Here is a 23,611-nt window from a genome sequence, read left to right on the forward strand (position 1 = left end):
GCTCTCTCCCCATAGCCCTGTATCAATCCCAAACTAATCCCAATGCCCCGCGATCTCCCCATAGCCCTGTATCAATTCCCAACTAATCCCACTGCCCCGCTCTCTCCCCATAGCCCTGTATCAATTACCAACTAATCCGACTGCCCCGCTCTCTCCCCATAGCCCTGTATCAATCCCAAACTAATCCCACTGCCCCGCTCTCTCCCCATAGCCCTGTATCAATTCCCAACGAATCCCACTGCCCCCCTCTCTCCCCATAGCCCTGCATCAATTCCCAACTAATCCCACTGCCCCGCTCTCTCCCCATAGCCCTGTATCAATTCCCAACTAATCCCACTGCCCCGCTCTCTCCCCATAGCCCTGTATCAATTCCCAAGCTAATCCCACTGCCCCGCGCTCTCCCCATAGCCCTGTATCAATTCCCAACTCGTCCCACTGCCCCGCTCTCTCCCCATAGTCCTGTATCAATTACCAACTAATCCCACTGCCCCGCTCTCTCCCCATAGCCCTGTATCAATCCCAAACTAATCCCACTGCCCCGCTCTCTCCCCATAGCCCTGTATCAATTCCCAACTAATCCCACTGCCCCGCCCTCTCCCCATAGCCCTGTATCAATTCCAAACTAATCCCACTGCCCTGCTCTCTCCCCATTGCCCTGTATCAATCCAGAAACTAATCTCACTGCCCCGCTCTCTCCCCATAGCCCTGTATCAATCCTCAACCTAATCTCACTGCCCTGCTCTCTCCCCATAGCCGTGTCAATCCCCAAACTAATCTCACTGCCCCGCGCTCTCCCCATAGCCCTGTATCAATCTCCAAACTAATCCCACTGCCCCGCGCTCTCCCCATAGCCCTGTATCAATCCCACTGCCCCGCTCTCTCCCCATAGCCCTGTATCAATTCCCAACTAATCCCACTGCCCCGCTCTCTCCCCAAACTAATCCCACTGCCCCGCTCTCTCCCCATAGCCCTGTATCAATCCCCAAACTAATCACAGTGCCCCACCCTCTCCCCATAGCCCTGTAACAATCCCAAACTAATCCCACTGCCCCGCTCTCTCCCCATAGCCCTGTATCAATCCCCAAACTAATCCCACTGCCCCGCTCTCTCCCCATAGCCCTGTATCAATCCCTTAACTAATCACAGTGCCCCGCTCTCTCCCCATAGTCCTGTATCAATCCCCAAACTAATCCCACTGCCCCGCTCTCTCCCCATAGCCCTGCATCAATTCCCAAATAATCCCACTGCCCCGCTCTCTCCCCATAGCCCTGTATCAATCCCAAACTAATCCCAATGCCCCGCGATCTCCCCATAGCCCTGTATCAATTCCCAACTAATCCCACTGCCCCGCTCTCTCCCCATAGCCCTGTATCAATCCCAAACTAATCCCACTGCCCCGCTCTCTCCCCATAGCCCTGTATCAATTCCCAACTAATCCCACTACCCGCTCTCTCCCCATAGCCCTGCATCAATTCCCAACTAATCCCACTGCCCCGCTCTCTCCCCATAGCCCTGTATCAATTCCCAACTAATCCCACTGCCCTGCTCTCTCCCCATAGCCCTGTATCAATTCCCAAGCTAATCCCACTGCCCCGCGCTCTCCCCATAGCCCTGTATCAATTCCCAACGAGTCCCACTGCCCCGCTCTCTCCCCATAGCCCTGTATCAATTAACAACTAATCCCACTGCCCCGCTCTCTCCCCATCGCCCTGTATCAATCCCAAACTAATCCCACTGCCCCGCTCTCTCCCCATAGCCCTGTATCAATTCCCAACTAATCCCACTGCCCCGCTCTCTCCCCATAGCCCTGTATCAATTCCAAACTAATCCCACTGCCCCGCTCTCTCCCCATTGCCCTGTATCAAACCCCAAACTAATCTCACTGCCCCGCTCTCTCCCCATAGCCCTGTATCAATCCTCAACCTAATCTCACTGCCCTGCTCTCTCCCCATAGCCCTGTGTCAATCCACAAACTAATCTCACTGCCCCGCGCTCTCCCCATAGCCCTGTATCAATCTCCAAACTAATCCCACTGCCCCGCGCTCTCCCCATAGCCCTGTATCAATCCCCAACTAATCCCACTGCCCCGCTCTCTCCACTTAGTCCTGTATCAATCCCCAAACTAATCGCACTGACCCGCTCTCTCCCCATAGCCCAGTATCAATTCCCAACTAATCCCACTGTCCCACTCTCTCCCCATAGCCCTGTATCAATCCCCAAACTAATCCCACTGCCTCGCTCTCTCCCCATAGTCCTGTTTCAATCCCCAAACTAATCCCACTGCCCCGCTCTCCCCCCATAGCCCTGTCTCAATCCCCAACTAATCACAATGCCCCGCTCTCTCCCCATAGCCCTCTATCAATCCCCAACAATCCCACTGCCCCGCTCTCTCCCCATAGCCCTGTGTCAATCCCAAACTAATCCCACTGCCCCGCTCTCTCCCCAAACTAATCCCACTGCCCCGCTCTCTCCCCATAGCCCTGTATCAATCCCCAAACCAATCACAGTGCCCCACTCTCTCCCCATAGCCCTGTAACAATCCCAAACTAATCCCACTGCCCCGCTCTCTCCCCATAGCCCTGTATCAATCCCAAAACTAATCCCACTGCCCCGCTCTCTCCCCATAGCCCTGTATCTATCCGTAAACTAATCACAGTGCCCCGCTCTCTCCCCATAGTCCTGTATCAACCACCAAACTAATCCCACTGACCCGCTCTCTCCCCATAGCCCTGTATCAATTCCCAACTAATCCCACTGCCCCGCTCTCTCCTCATAGCCCTGTATCAATTCCCAACTAATCCCACTGCCCCGCGCTCTCCCCATAGCCCTGTATCAATTCCCAACTAATCAGTGCCCCGCACTCTCCCCATAGTCCTGTATCAATCCCCAAACTAATCCCACTGCCCCGCTCTCCCCATAGCCCTGTATCAATTCCCAACTAATCCCACTGCCCCGCTCTCTCCCCATAGCCATGTATCAATCCCCAAACTAATCCCACTGCCCCGCTCTCTCCCCATAGACCTGTATCAATCCCAAACTAATCCCACTGCCCTGCTCTCCCCATAGCCCTGTATCAATCCCTAAACTAATCACAGTGCCCCGCTCTCTCCCCATAGCCCTGTATCAATCCCCAAACTAATCCCACCGTCCCGCTCTCTCCCCACAGCCCTGTATCAATCCCCAAACTAATCACAGTGCCCTGCTCTCTCCCCATAGTCCTGTATCAATCCCCAAACTAATCCCACTGCCCCGCTCGCTCCCCATAGCCGTCTCAATTCCCAACTAATCCCACTGCCCCGCTCTCTCCCCATAGCCCTGTATCAATTCCCAACTAATCCCACTGCCCCGCTCTCTCCCCATAGCCCTGTATCAATTCCCAACTAATCCCACTGCCCCGCGCTCTCCCCATAGCCCTGTATCAATTCCCTACTAGTCCCACTGCCCAGCTCTCTCCCCATAGCCCTGTATAAATCCCCAAACTAATCCCCCTGCCCCGTTCTCTCCCCATAGCCCTGTATCAAACCCCAAACTAATCCCGCAGCCCCGCTCTCTCCCCATAGCCCTCTATCAATCCCCAAACTAATCCCACTGCCCCGCTTTCTCCCCATAGACCTGTATCAATCCCGAAACTAATCCCACTGCCCCGCTCTCTCCCCATAGCCCTGTATCAATCCCCAACTAATCCCACTGCCCCGCTCTCTCCCCATAGCCCTGTATCAATCCCAAACTAATCCTACTGCCCTGCTCTCTCCCCACAGCCCTGTATCAATCCCTAAACTAATCACAGTGCCCCGCTCTCTCCCCATAGTCCTGTATCAATCCCCAAACTAATCCCACTGCCCCGCTCTCTCCCCATCGCCCTGTATCAATTCCCAACTAATCCCACTGCCCCGCTCTCTCCCCATAGCCCTGTATCAATCCCCAAACTAATCCCACTGCCCCACTCTCTCCCCATAGCCCTGTATCAATCCCCAAACTATTCCCACTGCCCCGCTCTCTCCCCATAGCCTTGTATCAATCCCCAAACTAATCACAGGGCCCCGCTCTTTCCCCATAGCCCTGTAGCAATCCCCAAACTAATCCCACCGTCCCGCTCTCTCCCCATAGCCCTGTATCAATCCCCAAACTAATCACAGTGCCCCGCTCTCTCCCCATTGTCCTGTATCAAACCCCAAACTAATCCCACTGCCCCGCTCGCTCCCCATAGCCCTGTCTCAATTCCCAACTAATCCCACTGCCCCGCTCTCTCCCCATAGCCCTGTATCAATTCCCAACTAATCCCACTGCCCCGCTCTCTCCCCATAGCCCTGTATCAATTCCCAACTGATCCCACTGCCCCGCTCTCTCCCCATAGCCCTGTATCGATCCCCAAACTAATCACAGTGCCCCGCTCTCTCCCCATAGTCCTGTATCAATCCCCAAACTAATCCCACTGCCCCGCTCTCTCCCCATAGCCCTGTATCAATTCCCAAGTGATCCCACTGCTCCGCTCTCTCCATAGCCCTGTATCGATTCCCAACTAATCCCACTGCCCCGCTCTCCTCCCATAGCCCTGTATCAATTCCCAACGAATCCCACTGCCCCGCTCTCTCCCCATAGCCCTGCATCAATTCCCAACTAATCCCACTGCCCCGCTCTCTCCCCATAGCCCTGTATCAATCCCAAACTAATCCCAATGCCCCGCGATCTCCCCATAGCCCTGTATCAATTCCCAACTAATCCCACTGCCCCGCTCTCTCCCCATAGCCCTGTATCAATTACCAACTAATCCCACTGCCCCGCTCTCTCCCCATAGCCCTGTATCAATCCCAAACTAATCCCACTGCCCCGCTCTCTCCCCATAGCCCTGTATCAATTCCCAACTAATCCCACTGCCCCACTCTCTCCCAATAGCCCTGCATCAATTCCCAACTAATCCCACTGCCCCGCTCTCTCCCCATAGCCCTGTATCAATTCCCAACTAATCCCACTGCCCCGCTCTCTCCCCATAGCCCTGTATCAATTCCCAAGCTAATCCCACTGCCCCGCGCTCTCCCCATAGCCCTGAATCAATTCCCAACTAGTCCCACTGCCCCGCTCTCTCCCCATAGCCCTGTATCAATTACCAACTAATCCCACTGCCCCGCTCTCTCCCCATAGCCCTGTATCCATCCCAAACTAATCCCACTTCCCCGCTCTCTCCCCATAGCCCTGTATCAATTCCCAACTAATCCCACTGCCCCGCTCTCTCTCCATAGCCCTGTATCAATTCCAAACTAATCCCACTGCCCCGCTCTCTCCCCATTGCCCTGTATCAATCCCCAAACTAATCTCACTGCCCCGCTCTCTCCCCATAGCCCTGTATCAATCCTCAACCTAATCTCACTGCCCTGCTCTCTCCCCATAGCCCTGTGTCAATCCCCAAACTAATCTCACTGCCCCGCGCTCTCCCCATAGCCCTGTATCAATCTCCAAACTAATCCCACTGCCCCGCGCTCTCCCCATAGCCCTGTATCAATCCCCAACTAATCCCACTGCCCCGCTCTCTCCCCTTAGTCCTGTATCAATCCCCAAACTAATCGCACTGACCCGCTCTCTCCCCATAGCCCAGTATCAATTCCCAACTAATCCCACTGCCCCACTCTCTCCCCATAGCCCTGTCTCAATCCCCAACTAATCACACTGCCCCGCTCTCTCCCCATAGCCCTCTATCAATCCCCAACAATCCCACTGCCCCGCTCTCTCCCCATAGCCGTGTCAATCCCAAACTAATCCCACTGCCCCGCTCTCTCCCCAAACTAATCCCACTGCCCCGCTCTCTCCCCATAGCCCTGTATCAATCCCCAAACCAATCACAGTGCCCCACTCTCTCCCCATAGTCCTGTATCAACACCCAAACTAATCCCACTGACCCGCTCTCTCCCCATAGCCCTGTATCAATTCCCAACTAATCCCACTGCCCCGCTCTCTCCCCATAGCCCTGTATCAATTCCCAACTAATCCCACTGCCCCGCGCTCCCCCATAGCCCTGTATCAATTCCCAACTAATCAGTGCCCCGCACTCTCCCCATAGTCCTGTATCAATCCCCAAACTAATCCCACTGCCCCGCTCTCTCCCCATAGCCCTGTATCAATTCCCAACTAATCCCACTGCCCCGCTCTCTCCCCATAGCCCTGTATCAATCCCCAAACTAATCCCACTGCCCCGCTCTCTCCCCATAGACCTGTATCAATCCCAAACTAATCCCACTGCCCTGCTCTCCCCATAGCCCTGTATCAATCCCTAAACTAATCAGTGCCCCGCTCTCTCCCCATAGCCCTGTATCAATCCCCAAACTAATCCCACCGTCCCGCTCTCTCCCCATAGCCCTGTATCAATCCCCAAACTAATCACAGTGCCCCGCTCTCTCCCCATAGTCCTGTATCAATCCCCAAACTAATCCCACTGCCCCGCTCGCTCCCCATAGCCGTCTCAATTCCCAACTAATCCCACTGCCCCGCTCTCTCCCCATAGCCCTGTATCAATTCCCAACTAATCCCACTGCCCCGCTCTCTCCCCATAGCCCTGTATCAATTCCCAACTAATCCCACTGCCCCGCTCTCTCCCCATAGCCCTGTATCAATCCCAAACTAATCCCACTGCCCCGCGCTCTCCCCATAGCCCTGTATCAATTCCCTACTAGTCCCACTGCCCAGCTCTCTCCCCATAGCCCTGTATAAATCCCCAAACTAATCCCCCTGCCCCGTTCTCTCCCCATAGCCCTGTATCAAACCCCAAACTAATCCCGCTGCCCCGCTCTCTCCCCATAGCCCTCGATCAATCCCCAAACTAATCCCACCGTCCCGCTCTCTCCCCATAGCCCTGTATCAATCCCCAAACTAATCACAGTGCCCCGCTCTCTCCCCATTGTCCTGTATCAAACCCCAAACTAATCCCACTGCCCCGCTCGCTCCCCATAGCCCTGTCTCAATTCCCAACTAATCCCACTGCCCCGCTCTCTCCCCATAGCCCTGTATCAATTCCCAACTAATCCCACTGCCCCGCTCTCTCCCCATAGCCCTGTATCAATTCCCAACTGATCCCACTGCCCCGCTCTCTCCCCATAGCCCTGTATCGATCCCCAAACTAATCACAGTGCCCCGCTCTCTCCCCAAATTCCTGTATCAATCCCCAAACTAATCCCACTGCCCCGCTGTCTCCCCATAGCCCTGTATCAATTCCCAAGTGATCCCACTGCCCCGCTCTCTCCATAGCCCTGTATCGATTCCCAACTAATCCCACTGCCCCGCTCTCCTCCCATAGCCCTGTATCAATTCCCAACTAATCCCACTGCCCCGCTCTCTCCCCATAGCCCTGCATCAATTCCCAACTAATCCCACTGCCCCGCTCTCTCCCCATAGCCCTGTATCAATCCCAAACTAATCCCAATGCCCCGCGATCTCCCCATAGCCCTGTATCAATTCCCAACTAATCCCACTGCCCCGCTCTCTCCCCATAGCCCTGTATCAATTACCAACTAATCCCACTGCCCCGCTCTCTCCCCATAGCCCTGTATCAATCCCAAACTAATCCCACTGCCCCGCTCTCTCCCCATAGCCCTGTATCAATTCCCAACTAATCCCACTGCCCCGCTCTCTCCCCATAGCCCTGCATCAATTCCCAACTAATCCCACTGCCCCGCTCTCTCCCCATAGCCCTGTATCAATTCCCAACTAATCCCACTGCCCCGCTCTCTCCCCATAGCCCTGTATCAATTCCCAAGCTAATCCCACTGCCCCGCGCTCTCCCCATAGCCCTGTATCAATTCCCAACTAGTCCCACTGCCCCGCTCTCTCCCCATAGCCCTGTATCAATTACCAACTAATCCCACTGCCCCGCTCTCTCCCCATAGCCCTGTATCAATCCCAAACTAATCCCACTGCCCCGCTCTCTCCCCATAGCCCTGTATCAATTCCCAACTAATCCCACTGCCCCGCTCTCTCTCCATAGCCCTGTATCAATTCCAAGCTAATCCCACTGCCCCGCTCTCTCCCCATTGCCCTGTATCAATCCCCAAACTAATCTCACTGCCCCGCTCTCTCCCCATAGCCCTGTATCAATCCTCAACCTAATCTCACTGCCCTGCTCTCTCCCCATAGCCCTGTGTCAATCCCCAAACTAATCTCACTGCCCCGCGCTCTCCCCATAGCCCTGTATCAATCTCCAAACTAATCCCACTGCCCCGCGCTCTCCCCATAGCCCTGTATCAATCCCCAACTAATCCCACTGCCCCGCTCTCTCCCCTTAGTCCTGTATCAATCCCCAAACTAATCGCACTGACCCGCTCTCTCCCCATAGCCCTGTATCAATTCCCAACTAATCCCACTGCCCCACTCTCTCCCCATAGCCCTGTATCAATCCCCAAACTAATCCCACTGCCCCTCTCTCTCCCCATAGTCCTGTTTCAATCCCCAAACTAATCCCACTGCCCCGCTCTCCCCACATAGCCCTGTCTCAATCCCCAACTAATCACACTGCCCAGCTCTCTCCCCATAGCCCTGTGTCAATCCCAAACTAATCCCACTGCCCCGCTCTCTCCCCAAACTAATCCCACTGCCCCGCTCTCTCCCCATAGCCCTGTATCAATCCCCAAACCAATCACAGTGCCCCACTCTCTCCCCATAGCCCTGTAACAATCCCAAACTAATCCCACTGCCCCGCTCTCTCCCCATAGCCCTGTATCAATCCCCAAACTAATCCCACTGCCCCGCTCTCTCCCCATAGCCCTGTATCTATCCGCAAACTAATCACAGTGCCCCGCTCTCTCCCCATAGCCCTGTATCAATCCCCAAACTAATCCCACTGCCCCGCTCTCTCCCCATAGTCCTGTATCAATCCCCAAACTAATCCCACTGACCCGCTCTCTCCCCATAGCCCTGTATCAATTCCCAACTAATCCCACTGCCCCGCTCTCTCCCCATAGCCCTGTATCAATTCCCAACTAATCCCACTGCCCCGCGCTCTCCCCATAGCCCTGTATCAATCCCCAAACTAATCCCACTGCCCCGCTCTCTCCCCATAGCCCTGTATCAATTCCCAACTAATCCCACTGCCCCGCTCTCTCCCCATAGCCCTGTATCAATCCCCAACCTAATCCCACTGCCCTGCTCTCTCCCCATAGCCCTGTACCAATCCCCAAACTAATCCCACTGCCCCGCTCTCTCCCCATAGCCCTGTATAAATTCCCAAACTAATCCCACTGACCCGCTCTCTCCCCATAGCCCTGTTTCAATCCCCAAACTAATCCCACTGCCCGCTCTCTCCCCATAGCCCTGTATCAATCCTCAACCTAATCTCACTGCCCTGCTCTCTCCCCATAGCCGTGTCAATCCCCAAACTAATCTCACTGCCCCGCGCTCTCCCCATAGCCCTGTATCAATCTCCAAACTAATCCCACTGCCCCGCGCTCTCCCCATAGCCCTGTATCAATCCCCAACTAATCCCACTGCCCCGCTCTCTCCCCTTAGTCCTGTATCAATCCCCAAACTAATCGCACTGACCCGCTCTCTCCCCATAGCCCTGTATCAATTCCCAACTAATCCCACTGCCCCACTCTCTCCCCATAGCCCTGTATCAATCCCCAAACTAATCCCACTGCCCCGCTCTCTGCCCATAGTCCTGTTTCAATCCCCAAACTAATCCCACTGCCCCGCTCTCCCCCCATAGCCCTGTCTCAATCCCCAACTAATCACACTGCCCCGCTCTCTCCCCATAGCCCTCTATCAATCCCCAACAATCCCACTGCCCCGCTCTCTCCCCATAGCCCTGTATCAATCCCAAACTAATCCCACTGCCCCGCTCTCTCCCCAAACTAATCCCACTGCCCCGCTCTCTCCCCATAGCCCTGTATCAATCCCCAAACTAATCACAGTGCCCCACTCTCTCCCCATAGCCCTGTAACAATCCCAAACTAATCCCACTGCCCCGCTCTCTCCCCATAGCCCTGTATCAATCCCCAAACTAATCCCACTGCCCCGCTCTCTCCCCATAGCCCTGTATCAATCCCTTAACTAATCACAGTGCCCCGCTCTCTCCCCATAGTCCTGTATCAATCCCCAAACTAATCCCACTGCCCCGCTCTCTCCCCATAGCCCTGCATCAATTCCCAACTAATCCCACTGCCCCGCTCTCTCCCCATAGCCCTGTATCAATCCCAAACTAATCCCAATGCCCCGCGATCTCCCCATAGCCCTGTATCAATTCCCAACTAATCCCACTGCCCCGCTCTCTCCCCATAGCCCTGTATCAATTACCAACTAATCCCACTGCCCCGCTCTCTCCCCATAGCCCTGTATCAATCCCAAACTAATCCCACTGCCCCGCTCTCTCCCCATAGCCCTGTATCAATTCCCAACCAATCCCACTGCCCCGCTCTCTCCCCATAGCCCTGCATCAATTCCCAACTAATCCCACTGCCCCGCTCTCTCCCCATAGCCCTGTATCAATTCCCAACTAATCCCACTGCCCCGCTCTCTCCCCATAGCCCTGTATCAATTCCCAAGCTAATCCCACTGCCCCGCGCTCTCCCCATAGCCCTGTATCAATTCCCAGCTGGTCCCACTGCCCCGCTCTCTCCCCATAGCCCTGTATCAATTACCAACTAATCCCACTGCCCCGCTCTCTCCCCATAGCCCTGTATCAATCCCAAACTAATCCCACAGCCCCGCTCTCTCCCCATAGCCCTGTATCAATTCCCAACTAATCCCACTGCCCCGCTCTCTCCCCATAGCCCTGTATCAATTCCAAACTAATCCCACTGCCCCGCTCTCTCCCCATTGCCCTGTATCAATCCCCAAACTAATCTCACTGCCCCGCTCTCTCCCCATAGCCCTGTATCAATCCTCAACCTAATCTCACTGCCCTGCTCTCTCCCCATAGCCCTGTGTCAATCCCCAAACTAATCTCACTGCCCCGCGCTCTCCCCATAGCCCTGTATCAATCTCCAAACTAATCCCACTGCCCCGCGCTCTCCCCACAGCCCTGTATCAATCCCCAACTAATCCCACTGCCCCGCTCTCTCCCCTTAGTCCTGTATCAATCCCCAAACTAATCGCACTGACCCGCTCTCTCCCCATAGCCCTGTATCAATTCCCAACTAATCCCACTGCCCCACTCTCTCCCCATAGCCCTGTATCAATCCCCAAACTAATCCCACTGCCCCGCTCTCTCCCCATAGTCCTGTTTCAATCCCCAAACTAATCCCACTGCCCCGCTCTCCCCCCATAGCCCTGTCTCAATCCCCAACTAATCACACTGCCCCGCTCTCTCCCCATAGCCCTGTGTCAATCCCAAACTAATCCCACTGCCCCGCTCTCTCCCCAAACTAATCCCACTGCCCCGCTCTCTCCCCATAGCCCTGTATCAATCCCCAAACCAATCACAGTGCCCCACTCTCTCCCCATAGCCCTGTAACAATCCCAAACTAATCCCACTGCCCCGCTCTCTCCCCATAGCCCTGTATCAATCCCCACTAATCCCACTGCCCCGCTCTCTCCCCATAGCCCTGTATCTATCCGCAAACTAATCACAGTGCCCCGCTCTCTCCCCATAGTCCTGTATCAATCCCCAAACTAATCCCACTGACCCGCTCTCTCCCCATAGCCCTGTATCAATTCCCAACTAATCCCACTGCCCCGCTCTCTCCCCATAGCCCTGTATCAATTCCCAACTAATCAGTACCCCGCACTCTCCCCATAGTCCTGTATCAATCCCCAAACTAATCCCACTGCCCCGCGCTCTCCCCATAGCCCTGTATCAATCCCCAAACTAATCCCACTGCCCCGCTCTCTCCCCATAGCCCTGTATCAATTCCCAACTAATCCCACTGCCCCGCTCTCTCCCCATAGCCCTGTATCAATCCCCAACCTAATCCCACTGCCCTGCTCTCTCCCCATAGCCCTGTACCAATCCCCAAACTAATCCCACTGCCCCGCTCTCTCCCCATAGCCCTGTATAAATTCCCAAACTAATCCCACTGACCCGCTCTCTCCCCATAGCCCTGTTTCAATCCCCAAACTAATCCCACTGCCCGCTCTCTCCCCATAGCCCTGTATCAATCCTCAACCTAATCTCACTGCCCTGCTCTCTCCCCATAGCCGTGTCAATCCCCAAACTAATCTCACTGCCCCGCGCTCTCCCCATAGCCCTGTATCAATCTCCAAACTAATCCCACTGCCCCGCGCTCTCCCCATAGCCCTGTATCAATCCCCAACTAATCCCACTGCCCCGCTCTCTCCCCTTAGTCCTGTATCAATCCCCAAACTAATCGCACTGACCCGCTCTCTCCCCATAGCCCTGTATCAATTCCCAACTAATCCCACTGCCCCACTCTCTCCCCATAGCCCTGTATCAATCCCCAAACTAATCCCACTGCCCCGCTCTCTGCCCATAGTCCTGTTTCAATCCCCAAACTAATCCCACTGCCCCGCTCTCCCCCCATAGCCCTGTCTCAATCCCCAACTAATCACACTGCCCCGCTCTCTCCCCATAGCCCTCTATCAATCCCCAACAATCCCACTGCCCCGCTCTCTCCCCATAGCCCTGTATCAATCCCAAACTAATCCCACTGCCCCGCTCTCTCCCCAAACTAATCCCACTGCCCCGCTCTCTCCCCATAGCCCTGTATCAATCCCCAAACTAATCACAGTGCCCCACTCTCTCCCCATAGCCCTGTAACAATCCCAAACTAATCCCACTGCCCCGCTCTCTCCCCATAGCCCTGTATCAATCCCCAAACTAATCCCACTGCCCCGCTCTCTCCCCATAGCCCTGTATCAATCCCTTAACTAATCACAGTGCCCCGCTCTCTCCCCATAGTCCTGTATCAATCCCCAAACTAATCCCACTGCCCCGCTCTCTCCCCATAGCCCTGCATCAATTCCCAACTAATCCCACTGCCCCGCTCTCTCCCCATAGCCCTGTATCAATCCCAAACTAATCCCAATGCCCCGCGATCTCCCCATAGCCCTGTATCAATTCCCAACTAATCCCACTGCCCCGCTCTCTCCCCATAGCCCTGTATCAATTACCAACTAATCCCACTGCCCCGCTCTCTCCCCATAGCCCTGTATCAATCCCAAACTAATCCCACTGCCCCGCTCTCTCCCCATAGCCCTGTATCAATTCCCAACCAATCCCACTGCCCCGCTCTCTCCCCATAGCCCTGCATCAATTCCCAACTAATCCCACTGCCCCGCTCTCTCCCCATAGCCCTGTATCAATTCCCAACTAATCCCACTGCCCCGCTCTCTCCCCATAGCCCTGTATCAATTCCCAAGCTAATCCCACTGCCCCGCGCTCTCCCCATAGCCCTGTATCAATTCCCAGCTGGTCCCACTGCCCCGCTCTCTCCCCATAGCCCTGTATCAATTACCAACTAATCCCACTGCCCCGCTCTCTCCCCATAGCCCTGTATCAATCCCAAACTAATCCCACAGCCCCGCTCTCTCCCCATAGCCCTGTATCAATTCCCAACTAATCCCACTGCCCCGCTCTCTCCCCATAGCCCTGTATCAATTCCAAACTAATCCCACTGCCCCGCTCTCTCCCCATTGCCCTGTATCAATCCCCAAACTAATCTCACTGCCCCGCTCTCTCCCCATAGCCCTGTATCAATCCTCAACCTAATCTCACTGCCCTGCTCTCTCCCCATAGCCCTGTGTCAATCCCCAAACTAATCTCACTGCCCCGCGCTCTCCCCATAGCCCTGTATCAATCTCCAAACTAATCCCACTGCCCCGCGCTCTCCCCACAGCCCTGTATCAATCCCCAACTAATCCCACTGCCCCGCTCTCTCCCCTTAGTCCTGTATCAATCCCCAAACTAATCGCACTGACCCGCTCTCTCCCCATAGCCCTGTATCAATTCCCAACTAATCCCACTGCCCCACTCTCTCCCCATAGCCCTGTATCAATCCCCAAACTAATCCCACTGCCCCGCTCTCTCCCCATAGTCCTGTTTCAATCCCCAAACTAATCCCACTGCCCCGCTCTCCCCCCATAGCCCTGTCTCAATCCCCAACTAATCACACTGCCCCGCTCTCTCCCCATAGCCCTGTGTCAATCCCAAACTAATCCCACTGCCCCGCTCTCTCCCCAAACTAATCCCACTGCCCCGCTCTCTCCCCATAGCCCTGTATCAATCCCCAAACCAATCACAGTGCCCCACTCTCTCCCCATAGCCCTGTAACAATCCCAAACTAATCCCACTGCCCCGCTCTCTCCCCATAGCCCTGTATCAATCCCCACTAATCCCACTGCCCCGCTCTCTCCCCATAGCCCTGTATCTATCCGCAAACTAATCACAGTGCCCCGCTCTCTCCCCATAGTCCTGTATCAATCCCCAAACTAATCCCACTGACCCGCTCTCTCCCCATAGCCCTGTATCAATTCCCAACTAATCCCACTGCCCCGCGATCTCCCCATAGCCCTGTATCAATTCCCAACTAATCAGTACCCCGCACTCTCCCCATAGTCCTGTATCAATCCCCAAACTAATCCCACTGCCCCGCTCTCTCCCCATAGCCCTGTATCAATCCCCAACCTAATCCCACTGACCTGCTCTCTCCCCATAGCACTGTACCAATCCCCAAACTAATCCCACTGCCCCGCTCTCTCCCCATAGCCCTGTATAAATTCCCAAACTAATCCCACTGACCCGCTCTCTCCTCATAGCCCTGTTTCAATCCCCAAACGAATACCACTGCCCCGCTCTCTCCCCATAGCCCTGTATCAATCCTCAACCTAATCTCACTGCCCTGCTCTCTCCCCATAGCCGTGTCAATCCCCAAACTAATCTCACTGCCCCGCGCTCTCCCCATAGCCCTGTATCAATCTCCAAACTAATCCCACTGCCCCGCGCTCTCCCCATAGCCCTGTATCAATCCCCAACTAATCCCACTGCCCCGCTCTCTCCCCATAGCCCTGTATCAATCCCTTAACTAATCACAGTGCCCCGCTCTCTCCCCATAGCCCTGTGTCAATCCCCAAACTAATCTCACTGCCCCGCGCTCTCCCCATAGCCCTGTATCAATCTCCAAACTAATCCCACTGCCCCGCGCTCTCCCCATTGCCCTGTATCAATCCCCAACTAATCCCACTGCCCCGCTCTCTCCCCTTAGTCCTGTATCAATCCCCAAACTAATCGCACTGACCCGCTCTCTCCCCATAGCCCTGTATCAATTCCCAACTAATCCCACTGCCCCACTCTCTCCCCATAGCCCTGTATCAATCCCCAAACTAATCCCACTGCCCCGCTCTCTCCCCATAGTCCTGTTTCAATCCCCAAACTAATCCCACTGCCCCGCTCTCCCCCCATAGCCCTGTCTCAATCCCCAACTAATCACACTGCCCCGCTCTCTCCCCAAACTAATCCCACTGCCCCGCTCTCTCCCCATAGCCCTGTATCAATCCCCAAACCAATCACAGTGCCCCACTCTCTCCCCATAGCCCTGTAACAATCCCAAACTAATCCCACTGCCCCGCTCTCTCCCCATAGCCTTGTGTCAATCCCCAAACTAATCCCACTGCCCCGCTCTCTCCCCATTGCCCTGTATCAATCCCCAAACTAATCTCACTGCCCCGCTCTCTCCCCATAGCCCTGTATCAATCCTCAACCTAATCTCACTGCCCTGCTCTCTCCCCATAGCCCTGTGTCAATCCCCAAACTAATCTCACTGCCCCGCGCTCTCCCCATAGCCCTGTATCAATCTCCAAACTAATCCCACTGCCCCACGCTCTCCCCATAGCCCTGTATCAATCCCCAACTAATCCCACTGCCCCGCTCTCTCCCCTTAGTCCTGTATCAATCCCCAAACTAATCGCACTGACCCGCTCTCTCCCCATAGCCCTGTATCAATTCCCAACTAATCCCACTGCCCCACTCTCTCCCCATAGCCCTGTATCAATCCCCAAACTAATCCCACTGCCCCGCTCTCTCCCCATAGTCCTGTTTCAATCCCCAAACTAATCCCACTGCCCCGCTCTCCCCCCTTAGCCCTGTCTCAATCCCCAACTATTCACACTGCCCCGCTCTCTCCCCATAGCCGTGTCAATCCCAAACTAATCCCACTGCCCCGCTCTCTCCCCAAACTAATCCCACTGCCCCGCTCTCTCCCCATAGCCCTGTGTCAATCCCCAAACCAATCACAGTGCCCCACTCTCTCCCCATAGCCCTGTAACAATCCCAAACTAATCCCACTGCCCCGCTCTCTCCCCATAGCCCTGTATCAATCCCCACTAATCCCACTGCCCCGCTTCTCTCCCCATAGCCCTGTATCTATCCGCAAACTAATCACAGTGCCCCGCTCTCTCCCCATAGTCCTGTATCAATCCCCAAACTAATCCCACTGACCCGCTCTCTCCCCATAGCCCTGTATCAATTCCCAACTAATCCCACTGCCCCGCGATCTCCCCATAGCCCTGTATCAATTCCCAACTAATCAGTGCCCCGCACTCTCCCCATAGTCCTGTATCAATCCCCAAACTAATCCCACTGCCCCGCTCTCTCCCCATAGCCCTGTATCAATCCCCAACCTAATCCCACTGCCCTGCTCTCTCCCCATAGCCCTGTACCAATCCCCAAACTAATCCCACTGCCCCGCTCTCTCCCCATAGCCCTGTATAAATTCCCAAACTAATCCCACTGACCCGCTCTCTCCCCATAGCCCTGTTTCAATCCCCAAACTAATACCACTGCCCCGCTCTCTCCCCATAGCCCTGTATCAATCCTCAACCTAATCTCACTGCCCTGCTCTCTCCCCATAGCCGTCTCCATCCCCAAACTAATCTCACTGCCCCGCGCTCTCCCCATAGCCCTGTATCAATCTCCAAACTAATCCCACTGCCCCGCGCTCTCCCCATAGCCCTGTATCAATCCCCAACTAATCCCACTGCCCCGCTCTCTCCCCTTAGTCCTGTATCAATCCCCAAACTAATCGCACTGACCCGCTCTCTCCCCATAGCCCTGTATCAATTCCCAACTAATCCCACTGCCCCACTCTCTCCCATAGCCCTGTATCAATCCCCAAACTAATCCCACTGCCCCGCTCTCTCCCCCTAGTCCTGTTTCAATCCCCAAACTAATCCCACTGCCCCGCTCTCCCCCCATAGCCCTGTCTCAATCCCCAGCTAATCACACTGCCCCGCTCTCTCCCCATAGCCCTGTCTCAATCCCAAACTAATCCCACTGCCCCGCTCTCTCCCCAAACTAATCCCACTGCCCCGCTCTCTCCCCATAGCCCTGTATCAATCCCCAAACTAATCACAGTGCCCCACTCTCTCCCCATAGCCCTGTAACAATCCCAAACTAATCCCACTGCCCCGCTCTCTCCCCATAGCCCTGTATCAATCCCCAAACTAATCCCACTGCCCCGCTCTCTCCCCATAGCCCTGTATCAATCCCTTAACTAATCACAGTGCCCCGCTCTCTCCCCATAGTCCTGTATCAATCCCCAAACTAATCCCACTGCCCCGCTCTCTCCCCATAGCCCTGCATCAATTCCCAACTAATCCCACTGCCCCGCTCTCTCCCCATAGCCCTGTATCAATCCCAAACTAATCCCAATGCCCCGCGATCTCCCCATAGCCCTGTATCAATTCCCAACTAATCCCACTGCCCCGCTCTCTCCCCATAGCCCTGTATCAATTACCAACTAATCCCACTGCCCCGCTCTCTCCCCATAGCCCTGTATCAATCCCAAACTAATCCCACTGCCCCGCTCTCTCCCCATAGCCCTGTATCAATTCCCAACTAATCCCACTGCCCCGCTCTCTCCCCATAGCCCTGCATCAATTCCCAACTAATCCCACTGCCCCGCTCTCTCCCCATAGCCCTGTATCAATTCCCAACTAATCCCACTGCCCAGCTCTCTCCCCATAGCCCTGTATCAATTCCCAAGCTAATCCCACTGCCCCGCGCTCTCCCCATAGCCCTGTATCAATTCCCAACTAATCCCACTGCCCCGCTCTCTCCCCATAGCCCTGTATCAATTCCCAACTAATCCCACTGCCCAGCTCTCCCCATAGCCCTGTATCAATTCCCAAGCTAATCCCACTGACCCGCTCTCTCCCCATAGCCCTGTATCAATTCCCAACTAATCCCACTGCCCCACTCTCTCCCCATAGCCCTGTATCAATCCCCAAACTAATCCCACTGCCCCGCTCTCTCCCCATAGCCCTGTATCAATTCCCAACTAATCCCACTGCCCCGCTCTCTCCCCATAGCCCTGCATCAATTCCCAACTAATCCCACTGCCCCGATCTCTCCCCATAGCCCTGTATCAATTCCCAACTAATCCCACTGCCCAGCTCTCTCCCCATAGCCCTGTATCAATTCCCAAGCTAATCCCACTGACCCGCTCTCTCCCCATAGCCCTGTATCAATTCCCAACTAATCCCACTGCCCCACTCTCTCCCCATAGCCCTGTATCAATACCCAAACTAATCCCACTGCCCCGCTCTCTCCCCATAGTCCTGTTTCAATCCCCAAACTAATCCCACTGCCCCGCTCTCCCCCCATAGCCCTGTCTCAATCCCCAGCTAATCACACTGCCCCGCTCTCTCCCCATAGCCCTCTATCAATCCCCAACAATCCCACTGCCCCGCTCTCTCCCCATAGCCCTGTATCAATCCCAAACTAATCCCACTGCCCCGCTCTCTCCCCAAACTAATCCCACTGCCCCGCTCTCTCCCCATAGCCCTGTATCAATCCCCAAACTAATCACAGTGCCCCACTCTCTCCCCATAGCCCTGTAACAATCCCAAACTAATCCCACTGCCCCGCTCTCTCCCCATAGCCCTGTATCAATCCCCAAACTAATCCCACTGCCCCGCTCTCTCCCCATAGCCCTGTATCAATCCCTTAACTAATCACAGTGCCCCGCTCTCTCCCCATAGTCCTGTATCAATCCCCAAACTAATCCCACTGCCCCGCTCTCTCCCCATAGCCCTGCATCAATTCCCAACTAATCCCACTGCCCCGCTCTCTCCCCATAGCCCTGTATCAATCCCAAACTAATCCCAATGCCCCGCGATCTCCCCATAGCCCTGTATCAATTCCCAACTAATCCCACTGCCCCGCTCTCTCCCCATAGCCCTGTATCAATTACCAACTAATCCCACTGCCCCGCTCTCTCCCCATAGCCCTGTATCAATCCCAAACTAATCCCACTGCCCCGCTCTCTCCCCATAGCCCTGTATCAATTCCCAACTAATCCCACTGCCCCGCTCTCTCCCCATAGCCCTGCATCAATTCCCAACTAATCCCACTGCCCCGCTCTCTCCCCATAGCCCTGTATCAATTCCCAACTAATCCCACTGCCCAGCTCTCTCCCCATAGCCCTGTATCAATTCCCAAGCTAATCCCACTGCCCCGCGCTCTCCCCATAGCCCTGTATCAATTCCCAACTAGTCCCACTGCCCCGCTCTCTCCCCATAGCCCTGTATCAATTACCAACTAATCCCACTGCCCCGCTCTCTCCCCATAGCCCTGTATCAATCCCAAACTAATCCCACTGCCCCGCTCTCTCCCCATAGCCCTGTATCAATTCCCAACTAATCCCACTGCCCCGCTCTCTCCCCATTGCCCTGTATCAATCCCCAAACTAATCTCACTGCCCCGCTCTCTCCCCATAGCCCTGTATCAATGCTCAACCTAATCTCACTGCCCTGCTCTCTCCCCATAGCCCTGTATCAATCCCCAACTAATCCCACTGCCCCGCTCTCTCCCCTTAGTCCTGTATCAATCCCCAAACTAATCGCACTGACCCGCTCTCTCCCCATAGCCCTGTATCAATTCCCAACTAATCCCACTGCCCCACTCTCTCCCCATAGCCCTGTATCAATCCCCAAACTAATCCCACTGCCCCGCTCTCTCCCCATAGTCCTGTTTCAATCCCCAAACTAATCCCACTGCCCCGCTCTCCCCCCATAGCCCTGTCTCAATCCCCAACTAATCACACTGCCCCACTCTCTCCCCATAGCCCTCTATCAATCCCCAACAATCCCACTGCCCCGCTCTCTCCCCATAGCCCTGTGTCAATCCCAAACTAATCCCACTGCCCCGCTCTCTCCCCAAACTAATCCCACTGCCCCGCTCTCTCCCCATAGCCCTGTATCAATCCCCAAACCAATCACAGTGCCCCACTCTCTCCCCATAGCCCTGTAACAATCCCAAACTAATCCCACTGCCCCGCTCTCTCCCCATAGCCTTGTGTCAATCCCCAAACTAATCCCACTGCCCCGCTCCCTCCCCATAGCCTTGTGTCAATCCCCAACTAATCCCACTGCCCCGCTCTCTCCCCATAGCCCTTTATCAATTCCCAACTAATCCCACTGCCCCGCTCTCTCCCCATGGACCTGTATCAATTCCCAACTAATCCCACTGCCCCGCTCTCTCCCCATAGCCCTGTATCAATCCCAAACTAATCCCACTGCCCCGCGCTCTCCCCATAGCCCTGTATCAATTCCCAACTAATCCCACTGCCCCGCTCTCTCCCCATAGCCCTGTATCAATCCCCAAACTAATCCCACTGCCCCGCTCTCTCCCCATAGCCCTTTATCAATTCCCAACTAATCCCACTGCCCCGCTCTCTCCCCATCGCCCTGTATCAATCCCAAGCTAATCCCACTGCCCCGCGCTCTCCCCATAGCCCTCAATCAATTCCCAACTGGTCCCATTGCCCCGCTCTCTCCCCATAGCCCTGTATCAATCCCAAATAATCCCACTGCCCCGCTCTCTCTCCAAAGCCCTGTATCAATACACAAACTAATCCCACTGCCGCGCTCTCTCCCCAAAGCCCTGTATCAATCCCAAACTAATCCCACTGCCCCGCTCTCTCCCCATAGCCCTGTATCAATTCCCAACTAATCCCACTGCCCTGCTCTCTCCCCATTGCCCTGTATCAATTCCCAACTAATCTCACTGCCCCGCTCTCTCCCAATAGCCCTGTATCAATTCCCAACTAATCCCACTGCCCCACTCTTTCCCCATAGCCCTGTTTCAATTCTCAACTAATCCCACTGCCCCGCGCTCTCCCCATAGCCCTGTATCAATTCCCAACTAATCCCACTGCCCCGCTCTCTCCCCCAGCCCTGTATCAATCCCCAAACTAATCCCACTGCCCCGCGCTCTCCCCATAGTCCTGTATCAATCCCAAACTAATCCCACTGCCCCGCGCTCGCCCCATAGCCCTGTATCAATTCCCAACTAATCCCACTGCCCCGCTCTCCCCCTAGCCCTGTATCAATCCCCAAACTAATCCCACTGCCCCGCGCTCTCCCCATAGCCCTGTATCAATTCCCAACTAATCCCACTGCCTCGCGTTCTCCCCATAGCCCTGTATCAATCCCCAAACTAATCCCACTGCCCCGCGCTCTCCCCATAGCCCTGTATCAATTCCCAACTAATCCCACCGCCCCGCGTTCTCCCCATAGCCCTATATCAATCCCAAACTAATCCCACTGCCCCGCGTTCTCCCCAAAGCCCTGTATCAATCCCAAACTAATCCCACTGCCTCGCGTTCTCCCCATAGCCCTGTATCAATCCCCAACTAATCCCATTGCCCCGCATCAATTGCCAAACTAATCCCACTGCCCCGCTCTCTCCCCATAGCCCTGTAACAATTCCCAACTAATCAGACTGCCCCACTCCCTTCTCATAGGCCTGTATTAATCCCCAACTAATCCCACTGGCCAGCTCCCTCCCCATAGCCCCATATCAATCCCCAAACTAATCCCACAGCCCCGCGCTCTCCCCATAGCCCTGTATCAATCCCCAAACTAATCCCACTTCCCCGCACTCTCCCCATAGCCCTGTATCAATCCCAAACTAATCCCACTACCCTGCTCTCTCCCTATAGCCCGGTATCAATCCCCAAACTAATCCCACTGCCCCCCCACTCTCCCCATAGCCCTGTATAAATCTCCAAACTAATCCCACTGCCCCGCTCTCTCCCCATAGCCCTGTATCAATCCCCAAACTAATCCCACCGCCCCGCTCTCTCCCCATAGGCCTGTATCAATCCCCAAAATAATCCCACTGCCCCGCCCTCTCCCCATAGCCGTTTCATTGCCAAACTAATCCCACTGCCCCGCTCTCTCCCCATAGCCCTGTATCATTCCCCAAACTAGTCCCATAGCCCCGCTCTCTCCCCATAGCCCTGTATCAATCCCAAACTAATCCCACTACCCCGCTCTCTCCCCATGGCCCTGTATCAATCCCAAACTAATCCCACTGCCCCGCTTTCTCCCCATAGCCGTTTCATTGCCAAACTAATCCCACTGTCCCGCTCTCTCCCCATAGCCCTGTATCATTCCCCAAACTAATCCCATAGCCCCGCTCTCTCCCCATAGCCCTGTATCAATCCCCAACTAATCCCACTGCCCTGCTCTCTGCCCATAGCCCTCTATGAATCCCAAACTAATCCCACTGCCCCGCTCTCTCCCCATAGCCCTGTATCAATCCACAAACTAATCCCACTGCCCCGCTCTCTCCCCATAGCCCTGTAACAATCCCCAAACTAATCCCACTGCCCCGCGCTCTCCCCATAGCCCTGTAACAATCCCCAAACTAATCCCACTGCCCCGCTCTCTCCCCATAGCCCTGTATCAATCCTCAAATTAATCCCACTGCCCCGCTCTCTCCCCATAGCCCTGTATCAATCCCAAACTAATCCCACTGACCCGCTTTCTCCCCATAGCCCTGTATCCATCCCCAAACTAATCCCACTGCCCCGCTCTCTCCCCATAGCCCTGTATCAATCCCCAAACTAATCCCGCTGCCCCGCCCTCTCCCCATAGCCCCGCTCCCTCCCTGCATCAATCCCCAGGGACTGCTCCCTACCTGTGCTCAGAGATTCCAGCTCCCTGTCCAGGTGCAGGTCAAAGACTCGAATCTCCGAGATGCCCTCTCCGCGCTCAGCCAGCATCTTCACCAGGTGCCTCCCCAGAAAGCCGCATCCCCCAGTCACCAAGTACACCTGCCCTGGGGCCCTGGACATAGCAGCTGTGCGTGCGACTTGTCAGCACACCCGTGGACTAATCTGAAAGAGAGTTGTGTATCAGTCTCTCAGCACACAGCGGGTAAAAGGGAACGATTCACTCCCGTCTGGTACTGTGCGGCCCGTGTGTGTCTCAGTGCCAGCTCCTGTACATGTACAGCACACAGCGGGTAAAAGGGAACGATTCACTCCCGTCTGGTACTGTGCGGCCCGTGTGTGTCTCAGTGTCAGCTGCTGTACATGTACAGTACACATCGGGTAAAAGGGAATGATTCACGCCCATCTGGTACTGTACGGCCCGTGTGTGTCTCAGTGTCAGCTCCTGTACATGTACAGTACACAGCGGGTAAAAGGGAACGATTCACTCCCGTCTGGTACTGTACGACCCGTGTGTGTCTCAGTGTCAGCTCCTGTACATGTACAGTACACAGCGGGTAAAAGGGAACGATTCACTCCCGTCTGGTACTGTATGGCCCGTGTGTGTCTCAGTGTCAGCTCCTGTACATGTACAGTACACAGCGGGTAAAAGGGAACGATTCACTCCCGTCTGGTACTGTACGGCCCGTGTGTGTCTCAGTGTCAGCTCCTGTATGTGT

The 23,611-nt window shown here is 55.1% G+C and overlaps 1 protein-coding gene across 1 annotated transcript in view; it reads right to left on the reverse strand.

Annotated features, from left to right (window-relative positions):
- LOC147094894 (3 beta-hydroxysteroid dehydrogenase type 7-like) overlaps positions 1 to 23,051 on the reverse strand; it is a 107,686-nt gene extending 84,635 nt beyond the window's left edge. Inside the window, exon 1 of the mRNA XM_085974519.1 lies at positions 22,859 to 23,051. Coding sequence (XP_085830645.1) covers positions 22,859 to 23,015 — 157 coding nt within the window. The 5' untranslated portion in view covers positions 23,016 to 23,051. The remainder of the gene's footprint in view (positions 1 to 22,858) is intronic.
- Between the last annotated feature and the right edge of the window lie 560 nt (positions 23,052 to 23,611).

Source organism: Somniosus microcephalus, unplaced genomic scaffold (assembly GCF_052327205.1).
Source record: "Somniosus microcephalus isolate GS21.2 unplaced genomic scaffold, FLI_Smic_1.0 unresolved_chr1, whole genome shotgun sequence".
In the NCBI taxonomy this organism is placed as follows: domain Eukaryota; kingdom Metazoa; phylum Chordata; class Chondrichthyes; order Squaliformes; family Somniosidae; genus Somniosus; species Somniosus microcephalus.